Source organism: Oncorhynchus masou, chromosome 5 (genome assembly GCF_036934945.1).
Source record: "Oncorhynchus masou masou isolate Uvic2021 chromosome 5, UVic_Omas_1.1, whole genome shotgun sequence".
NCBI classification, from domain to species: Eukaryota; Metazoa; Chordata; class Actinopteri; order Salmoniformes; family Salmonidae; genus Oncorhynchus; species Oncorhynchus masou.
In genome coordinates this window covers 79,332,187-79,343,992 of record NC_088216.1, presented here as the reverse complement: position 1 = coordinate 79,343,992, position 11,806 = coordinate 79,332,187, and the positions used below count along the sequence as shown (strand labels likewise).

Here is an 11,806-nt window from a genome sequence, read left to right as displayed (position 1 = left end):
TATCTTGACAACATACCTGAATAAAGCCTAAACTCTTAAAAAAGGTGCTATCTTGAACCTTAAATGGTTTTTCGGCTGTCCCCATAGGATAACCTTTTGAAGAACCCTTTTTGGTTGCAGGTAGAACCCTTTTGGGTTCCAATTAGAAACCTTTTAAAAAAGGGTTCTATGGGACAGCCGAAGAACCCTAATGGAAACCTTTTTTCTAAGAGTGTGCTCATATCATAGGCCTGCTTGGGCCTACTAGACCTACTCTTGTGGGATCCTGGTCATCAGTAGAAATGTAACAGAGGACCAAGGAAAGTATATAGTACAACATAGGCCTACTGTTTATGCAATACTGTTTGAACAGTATAACACTGCCATCTACAGTAATGACAATGTATTTCATCTGTGAAGGAAACTGTATTGACCAATCAAATGAACAAACCTGTTTTAATGAGTTTTCAGGGGAAAATGGCCCCAAAGGCACCATGCGTCTTTTATTGTTAGATTATACATTTTGATTTGATTATATAATACAACCCCCTTAGTTTGAAGATAACAGAAAATACTAAAATGCAATGCACAATTGGTAACCAAGGCCACAATAAACCACCTTTTAACCAAACAAACTTGCCCATACCATTCAGATTATGATACATAAGACACAGTATCTCATCATCAATGTCAACAAAAACACACGTTTTCAACGGATGCTGAAAGTCACAAAAACTAACAGAAAACAATTAATTATGATAATGATAATAAAAAACATGGGCCTGTAAAAAAAGATAAAATGGAGAAATCCACTAGTAAAGATTAAGCAGTTGTTTTAAATCTAGCTCTTGAAGTATGACATTCAAAGCCTGGTGTACTAAATCCACCATACAAAGTCTGATGTATGAATTGTTATGACAGAAGTCCAGTGAACCGTCCAAGGCAGAGACCATCCCCTAGCTAGGGGATGAAAGTTATTGTGTCATTAGGATAAAGTTCAGCTCAGCAATACTTGTAACACCACCATTTCAATGGCAAAGGATAAACACATATGGCCCATATCCCAGCCCAGCCCTGCCCTCCCACCATTATGTTCAATATAAATAACAATCAATGGTCACACACCACAGCACAGAGGATAGCTCTCTTTCAAAACATAAAATTGTTTTTTCATTGGCTGATGGCATTGGCAAATTAAGATTAATTTCTTGAAGGTTCACTCATAAAATGAGAGAGCTTTTGTTTTTATTAATAGAATTTAGGAAAGAGAAACGTATCTTACGCCATGTAGGGTTAGGGAAAAGGCATACGTAGTCAGTTGTACAACTGAATGCATTCAGCCGAAATGTGGCTGCCTTAAGCAACATCATGGGCAGAACAGCAGATTTTTCCACTGTACCGACTCAGGAATTCAAACCAACAAACTTTCGGTTACTGGCTCAACGCCCTTAGCCACTAGGCTACCTGCCGCCTTGCCATCTCTTGAATGGGGAGATTGGATTAGAATACCATGAGTTCTTACATGAGTTAAAACTCACTGTAAAATTTGGTCAGTTCCAATTTGGCAAATTCTAATCTAGTGAACATTTCAGGGTAAGGTTGTATTCGGCGCACGTGACAAATAACATTTCATTTAATTTGATTCTCAAGCCATGTTTTTAAGAAAACAGTGTTAATGTTAATCACAAATATAAACACGTCCCCTAAAGAATCCTATGTAACACATATTCCTGTTGCATCCGCTGACTCCCAGAACAGAAACGGTTCATTTCAATAACATAACTAAAGGCTGAAAATAAAAATATTTGTTGCTTCACCCCTTCTTGATCTTTTAAGTGCACCACAGCACATTGTTGTGTTGTTGTCTAGAGACCCGTAAAAGCCCAGGGATTGGAAACTGAATGATCTGATCATGCTATGCCCTTGCTGTACACGTGGACTGCAGCTAAACTTGTAACCATTCATTATAACACATCACGACAAAAATGTATAATAGTTTAATCCATAACATAATATTCCTGGATCAGAAGTGCGCTTCAAGGATCTAGATGAGAAAGGATGAACTGCATAGTCATGTTCAGTTTCCTATTCTCCTATTCAATGATGCATTTACATCTGTCCACTTTATTTCTGTTTATTTAAAGACAAGAGGTAGTAAATAAGGCATTCCAGAGTGGCTGGCAACTGATCAATACTTGTCTTTGGAGAAAGGCACTTGATTGCCATCCTATCTAATTTATAAACACCCCTCGGTAGGGCCCTTCTACCTTTAGATTATTTTGTGTTTGCTCTTCTTCCATGGTTGTTGTACCTGTACCATTCCAATCTATCCACTTCTTCTTATATTGCTTAGAGTGTGTTCCCTTGGAGACAAAGCTCTTAACCTTGTTCACTTTCTCATGCCCTCAGTGAATCTCAACCTACTGTACATTTACTGTCATTACCAATTTGACCCACTTGTCTCAGCATATTTAACTCTATGGGTTAAAAAGTTGCCTTTAAAACAAAACAATGAATTCTCCTAATTTCCTTTCTTGTCTTTTGAGAGACTTCCTCCTTTTTCCTATTTCACATAAATGTGTGGAAGTTTAAAATGTTTTCATGTCAGTTCATTCTAACGTCGTTTTGAATGTTACTTGGCAGTTGAGCAGTCTGTACTGTACATATTGTCACGCAGTGCTTCGTCAGCTGATTCCCAAACCTCCCTGCAGAACGGTGGGTGGGTCAGTCTTCGACGAGCCTGTAGACGTGGTAGAGTGGTGGGTGGGTCAGTCTTTTACGAGCCTGTAGACGTGGTACTGTGCCCCGTGTTCACTCGTTGAGACCTCGAACACAAACGCTATACACAGCAAGGTCTCCTGAGTGTCACGGTCTGTCACCACCTGGGGAAGGAACAGTAGGTCAACACCAGGTAAAATACATGTCATCCAACTGTAGTTCTATATAGTAGGTGAAACATCAATCAATTCACAAAGCACAACAAAAGGAGGAACAATGAAGCAAAACAATGAGGTCAAAAACATAATCTATTGTTCTAGGTTGAAATACAGTGACAGTCTATTCCCAAATAGTAAATGAGTTACTATCTTATTATCTTGTAATAAAGCATAATGTTACCTGAAGTATAGTGAAGTTTTCCAGAACACTGTTCATCATGTATTTTTCTGGCAGGTGTTTGAGCTTGTGGATGAAGTTGATCATATACTCGCACATGGGAGAGCGGTGGATCCTGTAGACACTCTTCCCTCCCTCCATCCGGGCGTACTCTGTCTGCAAAACAGCAAAACAACATCTGACTTGAGGTAAACATTGTGATTGCATGAAATGCAATTATAGTGTCTTGACAGTAAATTTGATTAGACCTTTATTTATCTAACCTGGTAAGTCAGCTGTTTTGTGACTATAAAGCAGACTCAGTGGATAATGGGCTCACCTCTACTTTCTCGACCACCTGTTTGCCGAAGGAGCAGACTTTGGTGGAGACGGTGATGGTCATGTTCTCAGAGCTGCTGTATTGGCTGCTGACTCCGTAGAAGGAGCCTGGGCCGTCCTGCATGCCACTGCTGTTGAGATCCGCCTGCAGAGAGAGGACACACACAGGACAAGTCAGATTAACGCTAGACTAACAGGCCTAACCCCTTTTCATTCTACTCTCAATGAGAGAATACTCAAACTACCAAATGGGACAGTGTGACTGTGTGAGTGAGAGTGTGACTGCGTGATTGTGTGAAAGTGTGACTGACTGTGTGACAGTGTGACTGTGAGAGTGTGACTGACTGTGCGACTGTGTGACTGACTGAGAGTGTGACTGTGTGACAATGTGACTGACAGTATGATTGACTGTGTGACAGTGAAACTGTGTGACTGATTGAGAGGGTGACAGTGTGACAGTGTGAGAGCGTGATTGTGTGAAAGTGTGACAGTGTGACTGACTGTGTCAGTGTGACTGACTGTGTGACAGTGTGAGAGTGTGACTGACTCTGTGACAGTGTGACTGACTGTGTGACTGTGTGAGAGTGTGAGTATGACTGCCTGTATGAAAGTGTGACAGTGTGACTGACTGTGACAGTGTGAGAGTATGACAGTGTAAGAGTATGACATTCTGACAGTGTAAGAGTGTGACTGACTGTGACAGTGTGACTTTTAGTGTGAGTTTGACAGACAGTGTGACTGTGTGAGAGTGTCACTGACTGTGTGACTGACTGTGTGAGAGTGTGACTGACTGTGTGACTGTGACAGACTGTGTGAGAGTGTGACTGACTGTGTGACTGTGACAGACTGTGTGAGAGTGTGACTGACTGTGTGACTGCGACAGACTGTGTGAGAGTGTGACTGACTGTGTGACTGTGACAGACTGTGTGAGAGTGTGACTGACTGTGTGACTGTGACAGACTGTGTGAGAGTGTGACAGTGTGGCCTCCCGGGTGGCGCAGTGGTCTAAGGCACTGCATCGCGCACTAGCGACTCCTGTGGCGGGCCGGGCGCAGTGCACCGTGACCAGGTCGCCAGGTGTATGGTGTTTGCTCCGACACATTGGTGCGGCTGGCTTCTGGGTTGGATGTGCATTGTGTCAAGAAGTGGCTTGGTTGGGTTGTGTTTCGGAGGACGCATGGCTCTCGACCTTTGCCTCTCCCTAGTCCGTACGGGAGTTGCAGCGATGAGACAAGACTGTAACTACTAGCAATTGGATACCACAACATTGATTTTTAAAAAAGTGTGACAGTGTGACTGACTATGTGACAGACTGTGTGAGAGTGTGACAGTGGGTCTGACTATGTGACAGTGTGACAGTGTGTCTGACTATGTGACAGACTGTGTGAGAGTGTGACAGTGTGTCTGACTATGTGACAGACTGTGTGAGAGTGTGACAGTGTGTCTGACTATGTGACAGACAGTGTGAGAGTGTGACTGACTTATGTGACAGTCAAATCAAATCAAATTTCATCTGTCACATACACATGGTTAGCAGATGTAAATGCGAGTGTAGCGAAATGCTTGTGCTTCTAGTTCCGACAATGCAGTAATAACCAACAAGTAATCTAACTAACAATTCCAAAACTACTGTCTTATACACACAAGTGTAAGGGGATAAAGAATATGTACATAAAGATATTATGAATGAGTGATGGTACAGAGCAGCATAGGCAAGATACAGTAGATGGTATCGAGTACAGGATATACATATGAGATGAGTATGTAAACAAAGTGGCATAGTTAAAGTGGCTAGTGATACATGCATTACATAAAGATGCAGTAGATGATATAGAGTACAGTATATACGTATACATATGAGATGAATAATGTAAGGTATGTAAACATTATATTAGGTAGCATTGTTTAAAGTGTCTAGTGATATATTTTCCATCATTTCCCATCAATTCCCATTATTAAAGTGGCTGGAGTTGAGTCAGTGTGTTGGCAGCAGCCACTCAATGTTAGTGGTTGCTGTTTAACAGTCTGATGGCCTTGAGATAGAAGCTGTTTTTCAGTCTCTCGGTCCCAGCTTTGATGCACCTGTACTGACCTCGCCTTCTGGATGATAACGGGGTGAACAGGCAGTGGCTTGGGTGGTTGTTGTCCTTGATGATCTTTATGGCCTTCCTGTAACATCGGGTGGTGTAGGTGTCCTGGAAGGCAGGTAGTTTGCCCCCGGTGATGCGTTCTGCAGACCTCACTACCCTCTGGAGAGCCTTGCGGTTGTGGGCGGAGCAGTTGCCGAACCAGGCGGTGATACAGCCCGCCAGGATGCTCTCGATCGTGCATCTGTAGAAGTTTGTGAGTGCTTTTGGTGACAAGCCGAATTTCTTCAGCCTCCTGAGGTTGAAGAGGCGCTGCTGTGCCTTCTTCACGATGCTGTCTGTGTGGCTGGACCAATTCAGTTTGTCTGTGATGTGTATGCCGAGGAACTTAAAACTTACTACCCTCTCCACTACTGTTCCATCGATGTGGATAGGGGGGTGTTCCCTCTGCTGTTTCCTGAAGTCCACAATCATCTCCTTAGTTTTGTTGACGTTGAATGTGAGGTTATTTTCCTGACACCACACTCCGAGGGCCCTCACCTCCTCCCTGTAGGCCGTCTCGTCGTTGTTGGTAATCAAGCCTACCACGGTTGTGTCGTCCGCAAACTTGATGACTGAGTTGGAGGCGTGCATGGCCACGCAGTCGTGGGTGAACAGGGAGTACAGGAGAGGGCTCAGAACGCACCCTTGTGGGGCCCCAGTGTTGAGGATCAGCGGGGTGGAGATGTTGTTGCCTACCCTCACCACCTGGGGGCGGCCCATCAGAAAGTCCAGTACCCAGTTGCACAGGGCGAGGTCGAGACCCAGGGTCTCGAGCTTGATGACGAGCTTGGAGAGTACTATGGTGTTAAATGCCGAGCTGTAGTCGATGAACAGCATTCTCACATAGGTATTCCTCTTGTCCAGATGGGTTAGGGCAGTGTGCAGTGTGGTTGAGATTGCATCGTCTGTGGACCTATTTGGGTGGTAAGCAAATTGGAGTGGGTCTAGGGTGTCAGGTAGGGTGGAGGTGATATGGTCCTTGACTAGTCTCTCAAAGCACTTCATGATGAGGGAAGTGAGTGCTACGGGGCGGTAGTCATTTAGCTCAGTTACCTTAGCTTTCTTGGGAACAGGAACAATGGTGGCCCTCTTGAAGCATGTGGGAACAGCAGACTGAGATAGGGATTGATTGAATACGTCCGTAAACACACCAGCCAGCTGGTCTGCGCATGCTCTGAGGGAGCGGCTGGGGATGCCGTCTGAGTGTTAACACGTTTAAATATTTTACTCACCTCGGCTGCAGTGAAGGAGAGTCCGCATGTTTTCGTTGCATGCCGTGTCAGTGACACTGTATTGTCCTCAAAGCGGGCAAAAAAGTGATTTAGTCTGCCTGGGAGCAAGACATCCTGGTCCGTGACTGGGCTGGTTTTCTTTTTGTAATCCGTGATTGACTGTAGACCCTGCCACATACCTCTTGTGTCTGAGCCGTTGAATTGAGATTCTACTTTGTCTCTATACTGACGCTTAGCTTGTTTGATAGCCTTGCGGAGGGAATAGCTGCACTCTTTGTATTCGGTCATGTTTCCAGTCACCTTGCCCTGATTAAAAGCAGTGGTTCGCGCTTTCAGTTTCACGCGAATGCTGCCATCAATCCACGGTTTCTGGTTTGGGAATGTTTTAATTGTTGCTATGGGAACAACATCTTCAACGCACGTTCTAATGAACTCGCACACCGAATCAGCGTATTCGTCAATGTTGTTGTCTGACGCAATACGAAACATATCCGAGTCCACGTGATGGAAGCAGTCTTGGAGTGTGGAATCAGATTGGTCGGACCAGCGTTGGACAGACCTCAGCATGGGAGCTTCTTGTTTTAGTTTCTGTCTGTAGGCAGGGATCAACAAAATGGAGTCGTGGTGAGCTTTTCCGAAAGGAGGGCGGGGCAGGGCCTTATATGCGTCGCGGAAGTTAGAATAACAATGATCCAAGGTTTTGCCAGCCCTGGTTGCGCAATCGATATGCTGATACAATTTAGGGAGTCTTGTTTTCAGATTAGCCTTGTTAAAATCCCCAGCTACAATGAATGCAGCCTCAGGATGTATGGATTCCAGTTTGCAAAGAGTCAAATAAAGTTCGTTCAGAGCCATCGATGTGTCTGCTTGGGGGGGAATACAGTGCCTTGCGAAAGTATTCGGCCCCCTTGAACTTTGCGACCTTTTGCCACATTTCAGGCTTCAAACATAAAGATATAAAACTGTATTTTTTTTGTGAAGAATCAACAACAAGTGGGACACAATCATGAAGTGGAACGACATTTATTGGATATTTCAAACTTTTTTAACAAATCAAAAACTGAAAAATTGGGCGTGCAAAATTATTCAGCCCCCTTAAGTTAATACTTTGTAGCGCCACCTTTTGCTGCGATTACAGCTGTAAGTCGCTTGGGGTTTGTCTCTATCAGTTTTGTACATCGAGAGACTGACATTTTTTCCCATTCCTCCTTGCAAAACAGTTCGAGCTCAGTGAGGTTGGATGGAGAGCATTTGTGAACAGCAGTTTTCAGTTCTTTCCACAGATTCTTGATTGGATTCAGGTCTGGACTTTGACTTGGCCATTCTAACACCTGGATATGTTTATTTTTGAACCATTCCATTGTAGATTTTGCTTTATGTTTTGGATCATTGTCTTGTTGGAAGACAAATCTCTGTCCCAGTCTCAGGTCTTTTGCAGACTCCATCAGGTTTTCTTCCAGAATGGTCCTGTATTTGGCTCCATCCATCTTCCCATCAATTTTAACCATCTTCCCTGTCCCTGCTGAAGGAAAGCAGGCCCAAACCATGATGCTGCCACCACCATGTTTGGCAGTGGGGATGGTGTGTTGTGGTTGATGAGCTGTGTTGCTTTTACGCCAAACATAACGTTTTGCATTGTTGCCAAAAAGTTCAATTTTGGTGTCATCTAACAGGAGCACCTTCTTCCACATGTTTGGTGTGTCTCCCAGGTGGCTTGTGGCAAACTTTAAACAACACTTTTTATGGATATCTTTAAGAAATGGCTTTCTTCTTGCCCTCTTCCATAAAGGACAGATTTGTGCAATATACGACTGATTGTTGTCCTATGGACAGAGTCTCCCACCTCAGCTGTAGATCTCTGCAGATCATCCAGAGTGATCATGGGCCTCTTGGCTGCATCTCTGATCAGTCTTCTCCTTGTATGAGCTGAAAGTTTAGAGGGACGGACAGGTCTTGGTAGATTTGCAGTGGTCTGATACTCCTTCTATTTCAATATTATCGATTGCACAGTGCTCCTTGGGATGTTTAAAGCTTGGGAAATCTTTTTGTATCCAAATCTGGCTTTAAACTTCTTCACAACAGTATCTCGGACCTGCCTGGTGTGTTCCTTGTTCTTCTTGATGCTCTCTGCGCTTTTAACGGACCTCTGAGACTATCACAGTGCAGGTGCATTTATATGGAGACTTGATTACACACAGGTGGATTGCATTTATCATCATTAGTCATTTAGGTCAACATTGGATCATTCAGAGATCCTCACTGAACTTCTGGAGAGAGTTTGCTGCACTGAAAGTAAAGGGGCTGAATAATTTTGCACGCCCAATTTTTCAGTTTTTGATTTGTTAAAAAAGTTTGAAATATCCAATAAATGTCGTTCCACTTCATGATTGTGTCCCACTTGTTTTTTTGATTCTTCACAAAAAAATACAGTTTTATATCTTTATGTCTGAAGCCTGAAATGTGGTAAAAGGTCGCAAAGTTCAAGGGGGCCGAATTCTTTCGCAAGGCACTGTATATACGGCTGTGATTATAATCGAAGAGAATTCTCTTGGTAGATAATGCGGTCGACATTTGATTGTGAGGAATTCTAAATCAGGTGAACAGAAGGATTTGAGTTCCTGTAGGTTTTTGTGATCACACCACGTCTCGTTAGCCATAAGGCATATGCCCCCTCCCCTCTTCTTACCAGAAAGATGTTTGTTTCTGTCAGCGCGATGCGTGGAGAAACCAACTGGCTGCACCGACTCCGATAGTGTCTCTCCAGTAAGCCATGTTTCTGTGAAGCAAAGAACGTTACAGTCTCTGATGTCCCTCTGGAATGCTACCCTTGCTCGGATTTCATCAACCTTGTTGTCAAGAGACTGGACATTGGCGAGAAGAATGCTAGGGAGTGGTGCACGATGTGCCCGTCTCCGGATTCTGACCAGAAGACCGCCTCGTTTTCCCTCTTTTACGAAGTTGTTTTTTTGGGTCGCCGGCTGGGATCCATTCCGTTGTCCTGGGTGAAAGGCAGAACACAGGATCCGCTTTGCGAAAGTCATATTCTTGGTCGTACTGATGGTGGGTTGACGCTGCTCTTATATTCAGTAGTTCTTCTCGACTGTATGTGATAAAACCTAAGATGATCTGGGGTACTAATGTAAGAAATAAAACGTTAAAAAAAACAAAAAACTGCATAGTTTCCTAGGAACGCGAAGTGAGGCGGCCATCTCTTTCGGCGCCGGAAGTGTGACTGTGTCTGACTAAGTGACTGTGTGACAACCTGTTTGACAGTGTGACTGACTGTGTGACTGACTGTGTGACAGACTCTGTGCCAGAGTGACTGACAGTGTGAGAGTGTGACTGCCTGTGTGTCAGTGTGACAGACTGTGTGAGAGTGTAACAGTGTGTCTGACTATGTGACAGTGTGACTGACTGTTTGACTGATAGTGTGAGTGTGTGACAGTGTGTGACTGTGTGACAGTGTGACTGATTGTGTGACAGTTTGACTATGTGACGGTGTGACTGTGTGAGAGTCTAACTGACAGTGTAACTGACCGTGTGAGAGTGTGACTGTCTGACTATGTGAGAGTGTGACTGACTGTGTGATTGTGACTGTGTGAGAGTGTGACTGACTTGTGTGACATTGTGACTGTGTGACAGTTTGACTGTGTGACAGTGACTGAGAGTATGACTGACTGTGTGACTGTGTGAGAGTGTGAACGTTTGGCTGTGTGACTGTGTGACTTTGTGAGAGTTTGACTGACTCTGTGACAGTGTGACAGGTAGACTATGTGACTGTGTGACAGACTGACAGTGTGACAGTCTGACTGTGTGAGAGTGTGACTGCCTGTTTGACAGTGTGACTATGTGACTGTGTGACTGACAGTGTGACTGATTGAGCAACTGTGTGAGAGTGTAACTGGCTGTGTGACTGTGTGAGAGTATGATTGACTGTGTGATTGACAGTGTGATAGTGTGACAGTCTGATTGTGTGACAGTGTAGGTTTAAATGTGTGAAAGATGCATTTTTCAGCTTTCAACCATGTTTAAAATCCATACACTGTCCAGTAAAAATGTGAGGATTACACAATAATAAAGTGATTTGTCACCCACCCAAAATTTGACTAGGAAAAAGGCGTTCTGTGGGCCTTTCTCATAAAGCTCTTTGAGTCCGCCCTTCTTCTCTGGGAACTTGTCGTAGATCTGCCTGATGTCCACTGCCTCCAGCAGAGGGTCGCTGTAGGACGGGTTGGTCTGGCCAATGTGGACAAACAGGTGTTTGCTGTACTGCAGGGGATAGAGAGAGGAAGATGGTCAGACCAGCCATCATGACAGAAGTCTAGCTTGGCCATACTGAGTTAGCGCTAGAAATTGAATCTGTCTCGCGTGACTCTTGTGGACTATAAAACAAAGGCCTTTATCGACAACTTTGATTAGCACAGGTTGGTTAGTGTGGTTGGGTTGGTGACTCACGTTGTCAGGGTCCCTCTGCACCTCCATGAAGGCAGAGTACTCTAGCATCCGCAGCTTGGAGGAGGCGATGGTCCGGTCCTGCCACACGGGCACCGCCGTAGCAGCCGGGGGGAGGGGGTGCCAAAGGCTCATAGTCTGACAGAGAGAGAGAGAGAGAGAGAAGCAGAACACACAGAGAGAAGAAGAGAGCGAGAGAGAACAGCAGAACACACAGAGAGAAAGAGAGAGAGAGAGAGAAGCAGAACACACAGAGAGAAGAAGAGAGAGAGAAGCAGAACACACAGAGAGAAGAGAGAGAGAGAGAGAAGCAGAACACACAGAGAGAAGAAGAGAGCGAGAGAGAGAGAACAGCAGAACACACAGAGAGAAGAAGAGAGCGAGAGAGAACAGCAGAACACACAGAGAGAAGAGAGAGAGAGAGAGAAGCAGAACACACAGAGAGAAGAAGAGAGCGAGAGAGAGAGAGAGAGAACAGCAGAACACACAGAGAGAAGAGAGACAGAGAGGCAGTCAAGCTGAGGTCTCCAAAGCTGATGTTTAATTTCTGTATTAATGTTAAGCACCAGATATAGTGCTGAT

General features: G+C 44.4%; 1 protein-coding gene across 1 annotated transcript in view; it reads right to left on the bottom strand.

The window, feature by feature from the left end:
- Positions 1-416: 416 nt before the first annotated feature.
- Positions 417-11,806, bottom strand: part of LOC135540329 (transcriptional enhancer factor TEF-5-like) — a 94,973-nt gene continuing 83,583 nt past the window's right edge. The window contains 6 exon segments of the mRNA XM_064966916.1: positions 417-2,861; positions 3,097-3,249; positions 3,413-3,556; positions 10,868-11,041; positions 11,228-11,344; positions 11,346-11,362. Coding sequence (XP_064822988.1) covers positions 2,748-2,861; positions 3,097-3,249; positions 3,413-3,556; positions 10,868-11,041; positions 11,228-11,344; positions 11,346-11,362 — 719 coding nt within the window. The 3' untranslated portion in view covers positions 417-2,747.